The sequence below is a fragment of the Sorex araneus genome, chromosome 6 (genome assembly GCF_027595985.1).
Source record: "Sorex araneus isolate mSorAra2 chromosome 6, mSorAra2.pri, whole genome shotgun sequence".
NCBI lineage: Eukaryota > Metazoa > Chordata > Mammalia > Eulipotyphla > Soricidae > Sorex > Sorex araneus.
This window is the reverse complement of record NC_073307.1, coordinates 4927221-4947196: the sequence shown is the minus strand read 5'-3', so window position 1 is coordinate 4947196 and position 19976 is coordinate 4927221. Positions and strand designations below refer to the sequence as shown.

The 19976-nt window shown below is 45.1% G+C and overlaps 1 protein-coding gene across 1 annotated transcript in view; it reads left to right on the top strand.

Annotated features, from left to right (window-relative positions):
• COL25A1 (collagen type XXV alpha 1 chain) overlaps nucleotides 1-12236 on the top strand; it is a 454237-nt gene extending 442001 nt beyond the window's left edge. The window contains exons 35-37 of the mRNA XM_055140998.1: nucleotides 3355-3432; nucleotides 5247-5285; nucleotides 7051-12236. Coding sequence (XP_054996973.1) covers nucleotides 3355-3432; nucleotides 5247-5285; nucleotides 7051-7053 — 120 coding nt within the window. The 3' untranslated portion in view covers nucleotides 7054-12236. The remainder of the gene's footprint in view (nucleotides 1-3354; nucleotides 3433-5246; nucleotides 5286-7050) is intronic.
• Nucleotides 12237-19976: the final 7740 nt, after the last annotated feature.

The following is a 19976-nucleotide window of genomic DNA, read 5'->3' as shown; positions in this document are numbered from 1 at the left end:
ACCTACCAACGCACTGTTTTCAAACCCCAATAAATTAACAAACCCGAGAGATGGTGCAGAGGTCCAGGTGCTGGCTCTGTGCCCACTGGCCCTGCTTTCAGTCCCCGGCACCACCTCTGGTCCCCTGGGCACCGCCAAGAAGTGACCCCTCGGCACAGAGAGCCAGAAGGACTCCCTGGGCACCACCAGGTGTAGCCCAAAATATAAACAAATAGACAAATTCGGTAGTTACAGCAAAATTTCAGCAGTTGAAAACCAAGGCCACCTGGGATGTGTGGAGGCCGGTGTGTGACGCCCACCCTCAGGCTGCCGACCCCCGAGTTGCTTAGCAGCCCTTTGGAAGCGCTTGTGTGCTTTAAAGAGAAGAGGCATTTATTTTATATTTATCTGGTGGATGATAGAAATCTAAATTCTTATTTGGTCTTCAGTGTGTTTCTATTACGAGGATTCTCATTGTCATGCTCTTTTTCGGTGGGGTGGGATGGGGTGAGGTGAGGATGGGGCCACAACCACGTGGAGGTCAGGGGTTATCCTGGAGGTTCTTGGGGTCCCGGGACTAAACTAGGTCTCCCTCATACAAGGCGTGCACCCAGCCGCTGGGCTGTCGCCAGCCCTTAGAGTTCCTTTAAAGAAAGGAAGTGTTGACACTCAAATTATCATTTTAAATAAGAGTGAAAGCCTAAAACTACAGTTTACATTCTCAGAATGTTAACCAGCCACACCAACTTTCCATCTTTCAGACTCCATGCTCTGAAGTTATATATTTAGAAAAATCAGATTCTAAATGCGAACCCTTGGTGTGTATCATTCTTTACCATGAGATAAAAATTAGCAAGAGGCCTCATGTGGCTGTATCCACGACAGATGGCTCTTGTCACAGACGATCATCACCTCTTACCAAATTATCTTGATAAATTCTAACCCTGGTACATTATTCTTCACACCATTGTGTCTGTTTTCCATAAAGTTTGAAGCTCACTAAAATATTACTAGGAGGTGATTTCCATAACCTGGTGCAGTCACCATACACGGGAGTGCACCTTTCTGTTGAGTGATTATTTGGAGCTGACTTACCTATCAAGAATAAACTGGAGGGGCTGGAGCGATAGCACAGCGGGGAGGGCGTTTGCCTTGCACGCGGCTGACCCGGGTTTGATTTCCAGCATCCCATATGTTCCCCCCAGCACCGCCAGGAGTAATTCCTGAGTGCAGAGCCAGGAGTGACCCCTGAGCATCGCCGGGTGTGACCCAAAAAGCAAAAAAAAAAAATAAAAATATAAAAAGAAGAAACTGGATTCCAATTTAATCAGACCCATCACACGTGGCGTCCATCACTCCCGCCTGAGGAAGAGGCCATGGCCTTGTGGTGGGAAGGCTCTGTCCCCCAAGCTTCCATGAGTCCCCTCTTGCAGCCCTGCGGGGGTCTGCTGAGAACAGCCTTGGATTCCCCTGGCATGTGGGAGAGTTTACTTACTCCCCAGCGTCCCCCACCTCCCCTGTTTGCCTTTCACCCTGGCTTCTGGGGTCTTGCCTTTGATCATGATCATCTAAGCCACACCCCTGCTTAAGGAAATCCAAGTGTTTATTATCCCAGGCCTTCCAATGCAGTGTGTTTGGCACACGGGACATAAACAAGGAGCTTTTACTCATACAGTCACGATGAACGTACAGATTTGGATGCCTGTCTCGTGTATTTCTGCTCTGTGTCTGTCTCTTAAGCTGTGAATATTCATGTTGTTTTGCTTCTGAGATTAACCGGCCGTACGGTCGCCGCCGTCCTGGTGGCAGGATGGATACGCTAATTTAAATGTGTCCGTAGAACACTGTAGATTCTGTGTGGCACCAAGTTCTCCACTCTATGTCTGCAAGAGATTTGTGTTAGCAGGAAGCCGCTGAGGTGCATTTCTTCTCCTTTGCTCCGTCCCCAGTTCCTCTGGCCTGTGATCTCTCCCGCACACTCCCACACCGCCACCTCCATCCCAAACACTAATCCCGAGGCTACTCCTCACTATGTAACTGTCCTTCCGGCCTCATTTTCAACGTTAGTTCAACTCAACGCACACTGTTTTTTCCTCTCTTGAAAACAGCTTTTTTTCTTTTTCTATTTTTTTCTTTCTTTCTTTCTTTCTTTTTTTTTTTTTTTTTTTTTTTTTTTTTTTGCTTTTGTTACATAGTAAGCTGGAAGCCCATTTACCACTGTGGACATGGCGCGTGATCAATAATAGTATACTGGAAAAGATCCCTGAGTTTGAACAGGATTTCTCCCATTGCTGAGAAATATTAAGACCTTTTCCATTTGTTCACCTGACTTCACACGAAAAGTATTTGCTTTCTGTTTTGGTTTTTTTTTTTTTTTTAATTTCCAGAAGATAAAAGCCTATGTTGAGTACATTGGCTTTTTTTCCGTGAAGACTACCAAAAGTGAAGTCATAAGATTGGAGACATTCCAAAATAAATAAATAAATAAAGTACTGCCTATCCACGTAACTTTGGTCAGTGAGAGGGTTAGAAAGCAAGTGGGCAGTTATCGAAAATGAGGGTCTGGATCTCAGTTTGGGTGGTCTCGTGACCTCACCAGGCCCCAGACTCACTTCCTCTGGGGGACCCATGTCAGTGGCGACCCCTCCTTCACAGTCAGCCTTTCACTCTCCTCGGTCTCGTGGCACACCCCCTGCCCAGAGGAGCCGCTGCCCAGAAGCCTGGTGTGCTGGAGGTGGACGTTCTCCTCCTCTCGCGCCCTCCCAGCCCAGAAAGCTGTGGTAAATGTCCTTCCAGCCGTGCCCGGGCAGGCCAGCGCCAGCACCCGCTCGATGACCAGCCCTTCCCCCGCTAACAGAAAATCAGCCAAACCTGTCTTTGATTTGAACCTTGTATCCACAGGGGGAGAAGGGAAAGAAAGGCAAAAAGGGGCCCAAAGGGGAGAAAGGAGAACAGGGCGCCCCCGGATTAGATGCACCTTGCCCGTTGGTATGTGTGACTCGTGGAACTGCCAGGTGTGAGCGGAGCGGAGCAAGCCGCAAGGGCCCGACAGCAAGGCGGCCCCCGGGTGTCACTCAACAAGTTGTTTGGGGGGGCTGGGGGTACAAGAAATGCTGTCGCAGGCTATCCTCGTCTCCCCTGGGCTCTGGCTCCTGGTGGGTCCGGTTTCCTCTCCCTGCCAGGGCCGGAGAGGGACACGTCCTTCGGAGGGACGTCGGCCTGGCCTGCCTGCCCCGGTCCCTTCGCCCGCTGCTGTCTTCCCTCTGCGCTTGCTCCGCTCCCGGCCTTGAGCCGCTGTCGTTATTTCTCAAGTGCAAACGTGTATTTTTGCGATTTCCTGCAGTCGTAACATTACGAGTTGATCTTCACAAACAGGGCTTCCGTGGCGTTAAGGGGGAGAAGGGGGAGCCGGGCCAGCCTGGCCTGGACGGGCTGGACGCTCCTTGCCAATTGGTACAGTATCTCTCTCCTGCCGCCCCGCATGCTGTCCCCTTGCTTCTGACATGTCACCTCTGTTCCTGTCCAAAGCTTTCCGTGACCGACACACTCCGTGCATGTGACAGCGGAGAGAGCCAGCATGCGTGGCCACCGCTGGCCGCAGAGTCACCTCTTGACATTGCATGTCCGTCCCTGGCCACCAATAATCTTCTGACGATGCTCTCACAACTGACACAACCACCACGTCTGTGCTGGGGGCGGGGGAGGGGTTCACGAGTCTGCCGAGTCTTTAAAGAGGATGCTGTATTTACATAAAAATCTTCTATGCAAAGGCGACGTCTTAACTTGGGATGACGCCTCAGTGGAGATTTTTTTTTTCTTTTTAGCCAAAAAAAGAAATAGTTCATTTCGCCTCTTTCAACTAAAATTTCTGTCAGGCTGTGGATTGGGCCAAATCTCCAGAGTTAAGCCTTGGGGTCGAGAGTGGCCCGTTTCAGGGGCATGCTGGCGGGCCTCAGAGAAGGAACGCAAACTTCTCTGAGCTTTTAAAGAAGATGATGGCCTGACGTCCACCTCCTTTTCTCATCCCATAACCTCCGGTTTAATGGTCTCCCCTTTGGAAACTCACTTTTCCTGAAGTAGACGGACTCCCCTATCTCCACTGGCATGAACTCAAAAATCCTCCTTATACTAAAATCTAAATTCTCCTGATGATCCTTTTCCTTGTACCAATCTGGCATCATAGAAACTTTTTTACCCCCAAGTACTAGAGAAAGCTATTTCAAAGTGGCTTATTTCTAGATATATTTAAAACAGAAGCATATGCATAGCTTCCGACATATAAAGAGGAAAGTTATGGTTGTGTTGACAGTTTATACCTGGTCTGCATGTTTTGATGGAATTATTTTATAGTGCTAAGCATGATTGTTTAAGAATGAACTTATGTTTCCCGATTCTTTTTGAGAGATTGTATCAGTAGAAAATATTCTATCTAGTCAATAATCAGAAAGTATCAATATGAGTGTCCTTTCTTTTGTTTGCTTGGTACTGATAATAAGTTATATTTTGCTATCATTTTTGTTGGAAAAAATACAAGCATGCCTCATTATAGAACAACTCTTCCTGTTTTATCGGTATCATTTGTATCTGAAGAATGCTTCCGCTTTAAGTGAAAATATATATGTCAACAGTTATGAATTTCTTATTTATTCAGAATCTGTTAACTGGGTTCTGAAGTATTCAGTAGAAAAATTGATGAATACTATGAAGCACATTTAATTGCAAAAATCTAGACAGCCTTTCTGTCTTCAGTTGATTGGATGAGTGAGTCCTACTACATCTGTCTCAATACAGAAAAGTAAAATATAGTAGCACATGAAGAGCAATAAACTTCAGATAGAAATGATTCATCATTGTTATTAAGCATTATCATACATCCAACCATAGACTATAATGACCAAGAAGAGAAGTTATTTCAACTCATCTATTAATGATAACTGTAAAACATTTTCATAAGAGAAACAATAAAAAATGCATTATCTAAAGGTATAACTGAATAGACCATGATGCTTTGTGAATTCTTTTTTCAAAGTTAGGTGCGATATCTTTGATAGCTAATACATTTTTCAAACGTGCACTCTGAAAAATGTTTAATGTTTTTACTCTAATTGGAATTATGTAATCTATTAGGATTTAGTAATTAGTAAAAATGCCTTTAGCTAAAGCCACTCATGTGTAGAAATCATTTTGTAAGCCTTTGAGCCTGTGAATTAGGAAGTCAGCTCATTAGCGCAGACCCTGAGGAATTCTTGTTCTTCTCTTTAAAACAGGGGCCAGATGGATTACCCATGCCTGGCTGTTGGCAAAAGGTAGGTTTTACAGAATTATTCCTAAAAAGACGCACTCTCCCTTTCTCTTCACCCGCCTCAGTCTTTTTCATTTCAAAACTTCTGATTTTGATATTGAAGTTCAAAGTTGTTTGGCTGGTACAAAGCATGAAACCCCATCTCCAGAATATCTTCTGATGAAGACGTTTTCTGCTGGTTTCTTCTGAAACTGGTGTGGGCAAGAAAGTTCTCAAAAAACATAAAATATTGTGAGCTGGACCCTTCCCGGTCTAAGGCTTTATTTGGAACAGAAAGGGAAAGTGCATTTTGATGGTGGTTTCCGTGTCTCAAACTCCTTATCTTCCAACTGATTGGAACTTCTCCTCCTTGTGCTTCTTCTCCAGTTTTACCCAACTACTCACGCACATATATGGTAGAACCCTGTCGCTATGAATCACAGACCTGGGAAAGCAGAAAATAAGATGGGTTTTCTTTTATTTCTCCAGTGATGTCTTGTTTCAAATAGGAGAACTTGGTTTTATTTAATTGGCTTCCTTTCTGGCCTCTCTCTCTACCATCAGAGTTCATGGGAATGAGGAATTGTGTCAGGGAAAGAACTTTTTCCTCCCAGAGGAACTCCTTAGTACGAAGGCACTGTGGTGCATCCTTTCGGGTGGGGGGGTCCTGACAGCAGCCCTCTAGGCTCCTGTGACAGGTAATGAGGCGTTTGGAGAGGTTAAGGAACTGCCCAAGGCCCAAGCCGGTGTGCCACAGGTTACAAGGCAACAGGCAGGCAGAGCGGAACTTGAGGATGCTCAAGATTGGGTGAGCAGTGCTCCGGGGAGAGGCCCAGACCTTTACACGGTCTCCCCTGCCCCCGGGCTGCAGTGGCTGCAGCAGGAGGCTGAAGAGAAGCTGGCTCGAGCAGTGGCCTCTCCCCGCCGCTGGGCCTGGCCAGCGGGTACTGTGACCTCACAGTCTGGCTTGGCCAGGGAGGAGCGCCCTTCCGGGCAGGCTGGGTATGCAGTAGGTTCCTAAGCTCCACCTCCATCCTGTCTGAGAAGTAGCTCGGAGGTGTCGGGGGGTCAAGACGTTCTCGGGAAGATGAGCCCATCATCAGATCCCTCCCCGGAGAAGCCAATCCGATCCTCTTGATATCAGCGGGAGCTGGAGTTACCGTTTTGACTCTGACCTCTGACCCGTAACCTAATAGTATAATGACTTTTTAATCCAGTCCGAGTCGCCTCGCCTGGAAGGGGGCTGGGAGAGGCCGCCCCAGTCTGCCTCATCTGGGAACTGCTTCGAGTCCTTTGGGGGTCCCCATGAAGCACTTCCTCTCGGCCCTCCCACGATGATGATGACGGCGCAGGAAAGGGCTTGCAGGCTTTGGGGCTCGGAGGATTGTTAGTAGCATCAAAATCACAAAGTCCCCTGTGAAATTCTCACTTTTCCATTGAGTTGAGACTATTTTCTTTCTACAAGAATGAAAGGTCTAGGGGCTGGAGCGATAGCACAGCGGGGAGGGCCTTTGCCTTGCACGCAGCTGACCTGGGTTCGATTCCCAGCATCCCATAGGGTCCCTGAGCACCGCCAGGAGTAACTCCTGAGTGCAGAGCCAGGAGTAACCCCTGTGCATCGCCAGGTGTGACCCAAAAAGAAAAAAAAATTTTTAACAAATAATAAAAACGATTTGACCCAGGGTTCTACCAGTTTTCTTAAACATTAATCCGGAGGGAATTTTTGTTTTTTTAAATCCTTGACAACTAATCCAATGTATTTGTCTTTTCTGTTGTTTGTTTTCCTGCAGTGATGACGCTAACCGCCCCGAGCATGAAGTTGTGTATATACATGGTCTGCTTTTCATATTTATAGTTGCAACTCAAACTGCAGATTTGACAAGCCTGATATGTGTGTATCTGTAGCTGCTTCCTCCCACGTGCCATAGTACACGTGTCCGTAGTGCGTCTGTCCCCCCGAAGCTGGGCGGTCCGTAAGGCCAGAGCCTGCCAGTACCAGGGCTCAGTTCCTCCTTGTCTTACGGGCAGACGGGTACTAACACGGACAGACCCCGACGGAGAATGACCGTTCCTGCCATTTTCTTACTTTGGGCTTGTTACTTGCATGGACAGAAAGTGCCATGAAACCGTTTACATGCGATCGTGACCAAATACGGACTCCAGCCTGCGACAGTGTCCGGAACTGACCCTACCTAGCGCTTCCCGCCCCGTGTCCCCTTGGCTCTGAGCATGGACGTGTGTGCACACGGCACCCACTGAGACCCACTCTAGACGCATGGCCGGGCCACCCGCCGGTGGCCGCTCAGCCGCAGTGCTCGCATGCTGCCCCCGGCGTCCGTTGCTCACCTCTAAGCTTGGCTTTTCTTTCCTCTGTCGTCCCAAGGGCGTGACACCATGGCTGATTGCCAAAAAGAGGTAAGGCGGCTAGAGCGCAGACACACGCGCGCGTCTTGCAGTTTGAGGGAGCTGCGTCCTGACAGCTTCTGGTTTGGTGGGCTCCCGTGGCCCGTTGGTTGGAAGGGCCAAGTTGTGGGAGCTGTTGGCTGCACCCAGTTTGGAGACAAGGCAAGCGGAGCCTTCTGCGTCCTGCACGGGCTCACGTGTGACCACGTAGGAAGAGGCTCCCAGACCAGGCATCCAGCGCGGACGACTCTTTCTCATAGACTGAATTCCAGCCGGCGTTGGGATGGATGCTCGATGGCAGGAGCGCAGACCGCTTCTTTGGGGTAGGAGATTCTTGCAGCGGCGGCCCCTGTTTCTGAGGACAGATGCTGGGCCCCCCCAAAGGCCAGTTGCTGGAGAAATAACACGCCTGAGAGGGATCGACCGAGGGACTTCTCCTGAGGAGGGGGTGAGCTGGGTCTCCGTCTCAGCGGCCCCTCCTTCCCAGCTCAGACCCTTTCACACGTTTCCTATGAACATTTCGATACGGAAAGATGTTTTCCTTTCTTTGAAAAACTTGTTCTGTTCTTTTCTTTTCTTTCAATTGTCCCAGGAATGTTAAGAAAAGATTTGTTTCTTTTTGTGTCACACTTTGAGGAAATATATTTTTTTTTTAGAACTCAGAGTAACTTGGTACGCAGGTGTGAAGATGACCTTGCATTCACTTCTCTTTTGTCCTGAATAATTGAAGCGATATAAAAGGAGTCTTTGCTTTCACTGAATGTCACTGTAAAGTAGCAAAGTGAAGCTATTTTTTTTTCAGTGCTTTTCTTTTCTTTATTTTTTTATGTGATAATAGAATGAATATAGTGATTACCAGTAAAGATAAAGCCGAGGATTGGTCACATTTGATAGTATGAATTTATTTCTGGTTCAGGGCTAAAGTTTATTTGTATTTTGACTTTTTCATCTTCTTTTTTTTTCTTTTACATTTCTAAATGTTTGACTTGCCCTCTGATCCGCAGATGGAAACTGAGCCCTCAGAAAGCTGTGAAATGGAATTGCTAGAGAGTATTTTTCAACTCTTGCTGAAAAGTTGCTAACAGTGTTTGATCGGGCTTTTCTTGGCACAGTAGCAGGTGGGCAGTGCATTTTGAAGTGGCTTTTTCTAAGTGGGAAGGTCACATGCAGACAGACATCTCTCATGGACAGTAGTTCTCTTTAAAGGAAAACAAGCCCATTTGCTAATTCTAATGATAGAGAAGATACTGATTATAAGATATAGAGCATAAGATCTTCGTGATCTCTTTCATATCATAGAACCAAATGCTTAATTATACAAATAGTCTTTTTTGTTTGTTTGTTTTCACTAAGCTTTCAAGATTGAAAAGATGTGCAAACTGTTCCATCAGTGTAATTGGTACTGTTTCTCGTAACATTCCACACACCGAGGTCAAGTCAAAGCATTTTTAAAACAACAAAGGGCATTTTCTAACCCTCTCTTATATGACGCGGTTAGGATAAGGTTTTGTTGTCAGAAATAATTCATTGTAACTGGTATGGACAAAGGAAATAGTCTCTCCAGGGGGAAAAAAAAAAAGAGTAGTTGGTGTCTTGAGAAAATTCCGGTGGTTAGCTTTCTTCCTATCTTCTCCTCCAGTAAAAAGCAGTTACTAGAGAAAGAATCAGGAGGTATTAAGCATCCCTAAAAATGTGGATGGCTTCAAAAGAGAATATTTCAACATCATAAAAGATAACTTTTAGTAACCCCACAAAAAAAAACGTTTTGAGCATCCAATTTTTAGGATGTATATCTATGTGTATATGTCAAGTTTTATGCTCTACAATTAATTGGACATTGAGTTTTTAGTCCATAATTAAAGGACCCTATAAACTTCGTTGACATTTATTTCCTTGGGGTTAAAAAAAAAAAAAAAGATGATCGTACTCCTGTTATCAGTAGACTCTTTGGAATTACTACATCTCTACCACCAGGTTGAATCCTTAACTTTAGGCTATTCAAGCATTGCGAGTCTATTTTGTCTTCAAGATAGAGAAGCCTCAGATAATTGCCAAATGAACTCATGGATTATGGTTGTCAATATGTGTTGGCAGATCCCTATTTTTCTTAAATATTTCTTTCTTTTCCTTTATATGACTGGATAGAGGGCTGGGAGAAAATACGTAAAAGGCACATTGGAAAAGAGTCAAGGTCGGGTTTTATTTGTGAGAAACGTCTTTTAGGGATGCCAAACTGGTGTGTGCTTGAGCTTTGAAATTCTTTCCCAAAGCAGAGAGAAGGCAAGGGGTGAGGCCGCTCCTCACAGGATGCCGACCCCAGTTCAATCCCCGCACTGCGCACAGTCCCCTGAGGTGTGACACAGCCCCTCTCCAAACTCTCTCCATTCATGTTGGTGCTCATGTATATCTTCTCTTTTCCTTTATGCAACCCTAGATGATTTCATTTCTCTGTTTAATAGCATTCCTAAACTGTTTGCGTGTGATTTTATTTTTCAATTTCATGAATTTGCTACAATTACGGTTCAGTGGCCAGTCATTTTTAATGGAAGGCAAAACAAAACAGTGTTCTGTAGGTGATGTGTGTTAACCTGGATCTCGGACCCTCTTATTTCATGTGGATTTCGTATAACATATGCCCAATGACCTCTCATCTCTGACCTAATTTAAGCATGAGAAAACCAGTGTTAGACAAGTCTGCACATGTGTATGTCACATAAATATGCCTACATTTTCTTCCAGTTTCATTTTTATTATGAAAAGCAGTCTTGGCAAACTTTTCTCTCTTAGTTGAGTTTATAGAAAACATGAGACTCTTGAATTTCTACCAAAAAAGAGTCTGTTCTTGAATTTACTTTCTGTGATGAGGGTTTGATTGGGACAGACAGAATTTAAGCATCCAGTGGACAATTCTACTGTGAATGTTCTAATTAATATACACTAAATTAGTGTGCACACTAATTTGGAAAATGGTCAAATAGGAAATATGTCCCAATATCTTGTTTTTTTATCACTTAGAGACAATGCTTAATTTTCCAAGTTATTTTTAATGTTACAATTTAGCATAAGAAGTTAACACTACTCTATATCTTTCTTTGCCATTAAATATTTTCTTAATCAGAAATAATTTACGTTTGTCTGATGAGTGGTGTTTCAATATCTTCTAACAAATAATCATAGGATACATGATGCTGATACTTGACAAAAATAGTGATATTGAAACAGTGCTTTTATCTATTTCTTTATATTCAAATTGTACTAATATTTAACATTATCAAAAGTAAAGATTTTTGTTTTTACCAAAATAAAAACAGAACCACTGCTACCTTTAGAAAGATATATCCATAGCAACCTAACATTATGTTCTCAAAAATAACAATTTAGGACAATCATATGTGATTCAGGGTATTATAATCATTCACTCCAGCAAAATTAATATTATGACCAATTATGAATTTGACGAAGTATTTATAATAAAAGAACCTCCAATTCCTACTTTTTCCCACTTTTATTAATTTATCTTCATATTGGCTAGATTTATTATATGACTGGAAAAAATACATTTTCAACTTAAATTTTTTTATGGATTTGGTTTTGCTAATCCAATGCTGACACATGTCAATGAACTTCTAAAGTTTAAAAATATGTGTTTAAATGCTTAAGATTCTACGTGCTGCCTTATGATAGATGTCCTTCAGAAAACAGACTTCTCAAAACTTATCTGTGTGTTTGATTTACTGATACTGTTAATGAACAAAAATGCCAACATTTCTCAAAAATATATGAATACTCTCCCATATCTCAGAAATATTGATAGATTGGATTCACAAAAGAATGTCTTACATATTGTTGACATTTATGTGAATATTCTTTATACTGTTGTAAATGTTTCATGCAACCTAATAACATTTTTAAAAGATGTATGTATCTGATTTTCCTTTAGAAAATATTATATTTTTATTTGTATTTTTTACATTTTAAAGTTCACCTCTGTGTGCAGCTATTTTTATATTGCCAGGAATCACATAAATACAAAGTAAGAAGAAAATGAAAAAAAAATATTTTGGCGAGCATTACACTGCATATTTTTTCTTAATGTTTGGTGGGTCCGTCTCATGAACTTGATTATTCTACGAATATGCTGTGTTTTATCACTGTAAATATGGCACAAACCTGTTTTATCAGTCGTGTAAATAATTGAAAGATTTAATGATCCCTGTTATGTTTCTTATTTCAATTTCAATTTAATTTCTTGAGCTGCCATTGCTGAATTAAAAGCTGTGTGTGGGTTTTGATTTGCAGTTTAGAGTTAACTGCTTTGTATTTGGTTTCTAATGTGTTTTCCATTTGCTTTTTTAACTTGTTTCCAGAGTTCCTAGTTTGTGAGAAGTTGATCTTCGGAATTATTTTTACACTATTTATGACTTATTTTCATAATGTAAAAAGTGTGTAATTATGACAGTATTCATCAAACAATGGTAATGTATTGTTATAAAGTTTTCTTGATGTCCATGAGCACTTGGCCTGTCTTCCCTGATTTACACAATCCATAAAAATTTTTTTTCCTTCTCTGCAATCTTGCAACCTCATCATTCAACTCACTGGGCGTACCTAACTACCTGGGGTGGAGGAAAAGTATGATTATTCAATAATCATGATTCTGACTGGGCTTCTCCCTGATTTCCACTTCTTCTAGGTGGAAATTCCCTCTCGCTGAATTTGACCTCCTGACTGTCTCTGACTCCCTCCCGCCCCACCACGTGAAATCCCTGACCGGTGTGGAGTTAGGATGTGGGATCTTATCGTCACTTCTGTATGTTGAATGTTGGTTGGCGTGTTGCTGCTGAGGTCACCAGTTACTGCCAATCCCCCTAGATAGTATCACACCTTCTGTTGTGTTTCTCACCCAGACCAGCAGCACTGAACCCAGCTACCCGCTGGGTTAAAAGTTCACCTCTGTGTGCAGCTATTTTTATATTGCCAGGAATCACATAAATACAAAGTAAGAAGAAAATGAAAAAAAGTATTTTGGCAAGCATTACACTGCATATTTTTTCTTAATGTTTGGTGGGTCCGTCTCATGAACTTAATTATTCTACGATATAATCGTAGAATAATCTACGCCCTCTTAGACCTTTTCTTTGGTTCCAACTCCCCGCCCTCCTGTCATTTTTCTCCAGTTTATTCCCCGGGATACACACTCAACCACCCCTCACACGCCCGGTCACTCTCCACGCCAATCAGCCCTGCCAGGTCCCCAGAGTGGCTCAGCAGCCCCCTCCGGCCAGTGTCCCCCGTCACCCACCTGACTGCCATGGCCGTGGGTGTCCCGCTGGGTGGCCAGCCCACTCGGTGGCCAGGATCAGCTCAGCCCTGAGCTGGAAGCTCTCTGTCTCTCCAGACACATTTTGCAGCGGCACCTGCCTTGGGTTTGTACGCCCAGACTCACTTCTGCAGCCTTTCTTCTCCGTCTCTCCCTGCACTGTGTCCAGACGATCGTTAGTCCTTCCAGCACTTTCCTCTCCATTCCTCCCTGATGGCCCGCGCTTCCTCCTGCACACGACCTGAAAGTCCACTTCACTGTCCAAACTCCTGCCTCTGTCTCAGAGCTCTGTTCTGACATCGCTGCCTCTGGGGAAGCCTGGCCGGATCCTCAAGTCGGGGCGTCCACACCCCCTGGGGCTCTGGGTTTCGCCTACCGTAACGTTCTAGGCAGAGTGCCTGCCTAGAGAGGCATATCTATGTGCGGTTCTTATGTCACGCTGGCGTTGGAGATAAGAAGTTGCTTGTATGACCATCTCCATTGATGCTTATCAAGTTGACATGGAAAAGACACAGAGCTTAGCAGTTAAGAACTCAGTTGCAAAAGCCAAGTGGTATGAATCCCTGTTCAAGAGGATTTCAGTTTCCTACCCTGTAAAATGGGAATGATGCAAGGACCCTCCCCATCGTGGTAGACAATGCATGCGTTCAGTGATGCGTGGGTTAAATATGCTCCTGTCAGCAGTCAGGGAAACACGAGCTAGAGTTTAGAGCTAAAGTTTATCCACCTTCTCAGTGCAAGCATTCAAAGGTCCCATTCTGTATTAAGAAAGTGAAGCATTTGCTCTTAAAAGTGTATTGTTTTTCTTGCATTTCAGTGATGATTCCACGCTCATAAGAGCACACGTATACATTCACATAAACTGGGCAATATATACATATGTCAATTCTAATAGAAAAGATCTTCTCTGTCCACCAGGCTTTGTTAAGGTTTGACTAGCAAGTCAAAAATGCATATCTTTGAAGTGTGAAATTTGGTGTTTTGATGTGTGACTGCGTTGGGAATTGATCAAAGTGTCTTCAGAGTCATCACCTTCCTCAGGGCCGTGTGTGTGTGTGGAAACTCCTTAAGCCCAACCGTCTCAGAAAACGCCCAGAGTTCGACACGGTTCTGGTAATGCTGGTGACCACGCTGTACTCTGGAGCTTAAGAAATCATTCATTCTGCAGAACAGAAACTGTGCGTCCTTTGCCCAACGCCTCCTCTCCTCCTCTCCTCCTCTCCTGCCCCACACAACGTCCCTGGAAACGCCCACTCGACTCGCTCATGTGCACTCACTGAGTTGTAGGGTCCACAGATGAGTGAGAATGAACAATGCTTGTCTCCGGCCTCTTTCACTCCAGGCTATTGCAGGGGTAAGATTTCCTTCCTGCCATCTTTATTCTATTTGGTTGGGGGGCTATACCCGGGGGTGCTTGGTGCTTTCTCCGGGCTCAGGAATCTCTCCTGGGGGTCCATACAGTTCATTCCTGAAATCACCTTGTGCGAGGCAAGTGCCCTACTCCCTGTACTATCACTCTGGCCCGTTCCTACCATCGTGTACTTAAGCCTCCTTCCTCCATCCCACCTCCTATCCACTGACTCTTAGGTCATCTGTGTCCATCTCCTGTGAAAAAGCTACAGGTAGTTTTTTCTTGTAGTCACTTGCGTTCTGAATATTGGATGTGACCACCTCCCAAGATTTTCTTTTTTTCTTTTTTAAAAAATATTTGTTTTTACTGAATCACTGTGAGATAAAGCATTACAAAGCTGTTCGTGATTGGTTTCACTCACACAGTGCTCCAACACCCACCCCTCCACCAGGGTAGTTTCCCGGCACCAGTGTCCCCAGTTTCCCTCCCACCCCTTTTAGCCACCCCCACCCCAGTCTGCCTCTACTTTCAGGCACCTCTCTTCTTTCTCTCTCTCTCTCTCTCTCTCTTTTTCTCTCTCATTTTAGGCATTATGATTTGCAATACGGATACTGAAAGGCTATCATGTATCTCCCTTTATCTATTTTCAACTCTCAGTTCTTGTCCGGAGTGATGACTGCCAACTGGTGTTGTCATGATGGACCCTCCTCTATCTTAAACTACCCTCCACTCCCCACACCCTTGTAGTAATTTCCAACCATTGACAGTCCTCCTGGCCCATTTTCCCTGGCCGTGGATATTAGTTTCATACTATTTTTTTTCTCTTTTTGGGTCACACCTGGTGTTGCACAGAGGTTACTCCCGACTCTGCAGTCAGGAATTACTCCTGGTGGTGCTCGGGGGACCATATGGGATGCTGGGAATCAAATTGGATTGGCTGTGTGCAAGGCAAACACCCTATCAGCTGTGCTATCTCTCCAGCCCCTTCACACTATTTTTTTTTATTCCACAAATGAGTGCAGTCATTCTATATCTGCCCCTCTTCTTCTGACTCATTTCACTCAGCAGGATACTCTGTGTCCATCCATTTGTAAGCAAATTTCATGACCTCTTTTTACTTAACGGCTGCATAGTATTCCATTGTATAGATGTGCCATGGTCTGGAATGGTAGCACTGCGGGTAGGGCATTTGCCAGCCCAGGTTTGATTCCTCCACCCCTCTCAAAGAGCCCGGCAAGCTACTGAGAGTATATAGCCCACACGGCAGAGCCTGGAAAGCTACCCGTGGTGTATTTGATATGCCAAAAACAGTAACAACAAGTCTCACAATAGAGACGTTACTGATTACACAATAGAGACGGTGCCCACTCGAGCAAATCGATGAGCAACGGGATGACAGTTATGGTGACAGATGTGCCATAGTTTCTTTATCCAGTCATCTGCTCTCAGGCACTCAGGTTGTTTCCAGATCCTGGCTATGGCGAACAGTGCTGCCAGGAACAGAGGAGTGCAGATGGGGTTTCTGCTGTGTGTTCTTGGGCCCCCATTCCAGGAGTGGTATTGCTGGGTCAAACACTTCCCAAGATTTTCCTGGTTGAAAATAGAGAGCCTGGGGCTGGAGGGACAGCACAGCGGGTAGGGCATTTGCCTTGCACACGGCCGACCCGGGTTCGATTCCCAGCATCCCATATGGTCCCCTGAGCACCACCAGGGGCAATTCCTGAGTGCAGAGCCAGGAGTAACCCCTGAGCATCGCCAGGTGTAACCCAAAAAGCTAAAAAAAAAAAAGAAAATAGAGATCCCTGGTGAGGATCTCAACTAGAACTCTCTGCAACCCTGTCAGGACAAGCAACATGTAAGCACAATGCAGTGACCCCTACAAGCACCAAATCCCTAACCGTGACCCTCAGCTAAGAGGGCACGGTGTGCAAACAGTGCCACCAAGGGATACCACTCTCCATGTGCTGCGTAGCCAGCAAAGCCAGCCCAGCAAACCGTGTGCCAGCACCACCACTGGGCATGTCGCCACTTCTGGTCATCCCAACATTGTCAGCCATTAAAAAAAAAGGAGAGGAAGGGGGAGGGAGTAAAAAGTTTGCTCTTGACTGGAGGAAGCAATGAGACCCTCAGGAGTAAGCGACCAGAGACAGCGCTGTTGGGCTGAAGCAATCGTCCAGCGGGTAGGGTACTTGCCTTGCTCACTGCTGACACGCATGTAAGCATGCAGAGAATGTGCTGAGTCTCCGGGCTGCCTCTCCGGCCCAGGGAGAGCACACTTCAGCATGTATGCTCTGCGCTAAAGCCATGACCCCCGGACAGCGCAGAGTTGGGAGTTTGTCCAAGCCCCGACAGGCCAGAAGCAGGGGTGCGTCTGGAGAACCCTGGAAGGAGGTGGCTGGATTCGTGGGAGGTTTTCGGCGCGCCCAGGACCCTGCCGTCTCCCAGATGTTCCTGCTCTGGCCTGGCCCCACAGAGGTCTGGCGTGGGAACCCCCCCTTCCTCCTCAAATCCAGAACCAAAATAAGCAATTAGGACACTTGCTAAAAATGTCTTCTGGCCTCTCCATCACACTGTATCAAATCCCATCGTAAATTGGCTTACTATCTCCTGATGAGATTTCCATTTCCAAAAGTGAGCCATAGTTCAATAACCTTTCCTTCCATTAATGCATTTGACAGAGGCGATCTGAGGGCAGGAAGAAGCCAATTACAGTGGCTAAAATCCTGCAAACCTCAAGTGTCACTCTGGACCCAGACATCATATTTTAATATGTGTACAATGTAATATGTATATATAATATAATATAAATACTGCTTCTGGGTCTCAGGTCAGTGAGAAATGCAAGAAGAATCAATCCAGTACTATAAAAGCATCTGATTCCTATTCCAAGATATATAAGAATAAAACATAGGTAATAAAAAATTAAGAACAAATCTCAGTGTGATTAGTGTTCTGGTTTCTTATATCTACTACTCCCTCAGCATATTACGCCATTTACCCTACAACCACTAGCGAGAGACGTGAATCAGGTCACGGAAAGAGTTGCTTCAGGGAGAAAAAAAAGTGATCATCAAAATAACTGAAGCCTGCAATACCCAAGTAAGAACATTTCCTGGTTTCATGACCCCAAGTTTCTGCTTAGCTGAGTAGTCTTTTCCCCCTGAAGCAGGGGATCAGAATTAGAACCCACAGCATGTCCCCATAAGTATGTGCGACCTTGGAAACTCCAAGAAAAGCTTCATTTACTAGTGTCCAGGGCTCAAGGCGCTCTGCCGTATAATAGCTGTGAAGATGGGGCCAGAGAGATAGTACAGTAGGGAGGGCGTCTGCCTTGCAGGAGACCAACCTGGGTTCAATCCCCGCCATCCCATATGATCCCCAGAACATGGCCAGGAATGATTGGTGAGCGCAGAGCCAGGGGTAACCTCTGAGCATCACCAGATGTGAAGCCAAAACAAAACCAAAAATAACTGTAACATAAATTCATATTGTTCTGTCCTCTCAACTGCTGAAGGCACCATCACAGACACTATTTTATTTTATTTTATTTTATTTTATTTTTTGGGGGGTGGTTGTTTGAGCCACACCTGGCAGTGTTCAGAGCTTACTCCTGGTTCTGTTCTCCGAGATCAGTCGTGCGTATGCATCAAACAGGATGCTGGGGATTTAACTCCGTTCAGTCTCATGCAATGCATGTACCCTTACTTGCTGTACTGCCTCTCTGCCAGACATACAGTTTCAGCCAGCAGAACCTACCTGGGAAAAAAGCGACTTCATGTCAGAAGCATGGAAGGCAGAATCATTTGCCAAGTGTCCTTAAAGCAATGCTGAGGAAGCGATAATGGGACTTTCAGAAAACCGAACTCCAGATCAGAGGGGCAGGGCTCTGGCCTTGACGTAGCTGACTCAGGCCCCATCACTGGGCCCCTATCTGGTCCCTCAAGCCCTGCTAGATGTGATCCCTGAGCCCAGAGCCAGGGACAAGCCCCCAGCACTGCCAGTTGTGGTCCAAAACCCAGAAAAATGATGGTATTCAGCAAAGAGTTAAAATACATTTGATCTCAAGGTACTTAGATTCACTAATAACTGACAAGAGTACAGAGCTTCTAGAAGTACTAGTTGATAAACTGGGGTGCAATATACTTGTGTAAAATTAAGTCGAATATCAGGTATATGGACCGAAATGCAATGGACGTTACCTCTTTATTGAAATAAAGGTGTCCAGTTCCTCATTTGGTTCAAAGGTTTTGTTTTGTTTTTTGGATTTATTTTTTGTGTTTGTTTTGGATTGGGGGCCACACCCAGGTGCTCAGGGATTACTCCTGGCTCTACGTTCAGGAATCACTCCTGGTGGGCATGGGGGACCATGTGGGATGCCAGGGATTGAACCCGGATTGGCCACGTGCAAGGCAAGCACCCTACCCGCTGTGCTGTCTCTTGGGCTCTGACTCAAGATTTCTAAGTAGATATTCTTCTAAATGGGAAACTGAAATGTGCCCATAATTTGTTTTTCTTGAGCCTTCCCCAGTCCTTCCTGCATTGACCACAGCCTCAGATTGAGAAAAATATCTATAATCCAATTATAAACTAATGTGGTAAGGGGTTCTCAAATTTATTTGTCCCTAATTTCCCACAAACTAGTTAACACCCACGTTTCATCACCGTGTTGAATTCTCAGGGAGAGAAGCGTTTTCATAGCTCCGCTCACCAATAGAGGGCAGGCACTGAATGCCCAGTCAGCTGCGTCCGACAATGCTCCGTCTCTCTCACCGCACACTCGGTGAAGAATACAAGTTCTGTAAGTTCTGGGTCTGCCCGTGACTCCAAACCAGACCCACTTGCTAGTAAGCATTTCCTCCTTGTATCCATCATACTGGGCACATAGCACAGCGGGTAGGGTGTTTACCTTGCACACGGCCGACCTGGGTTCGATTCTTCTGCCCTCTCGGAGAGTCTGGCAAGCTACCAAGAATATCTCGCCCTCATGGGAAACCCTGGCAAGCTCCCCGTGGCATATTCTATATGCCAAAAACAGTAACAACAAGTCTCACAATGGGGACGTTACTGGTGCCCACTCGAGCAAGTCGATGAGCAACGGGATGACAGTGACACAGTGATCCATCATAGTCTCAAACAATGTTCTTTTGCTCTGAAGAAAATAGCGTCGATAGCAGACTGTTTCTGCCACTTCCAAATCCAAAGAGCATGTGTGAGAATCAAACCTGACTTATCCAGCTGGTGGTTTTTCCAAGAAATGCATCTGATAGTCCTACTTCAACCCATAGACACTCCAGGAAGCGTGCAGTGTCTAGCCCACGAGAACAGCGTGTACTTTCTCTCTCAACCTTAAATAATTCCTAGGTGTGTGTACTGCAGGGCAAAGAGAAAGTGGATCAAAGACTCCCCCCAAAGAACGGACACCTGGGAATGAAGCGTACCATATTTTCATTCGTTTCTGCACTTGAAATCCAGGCTCTCTGATATACTGCCCTAAACGAAGTTCTTTCCACACTTTCCAAAGATGACCAAATTGAAAGCACATGGTCAGTTCTGCCCCACGTGGAATGGCTCCACTCCCACTAGGGTCACTCTGCTGCAGCCCCCCGTTCCTCTGTGAGGCTTGCCAAGAACAAGAGGTGCTA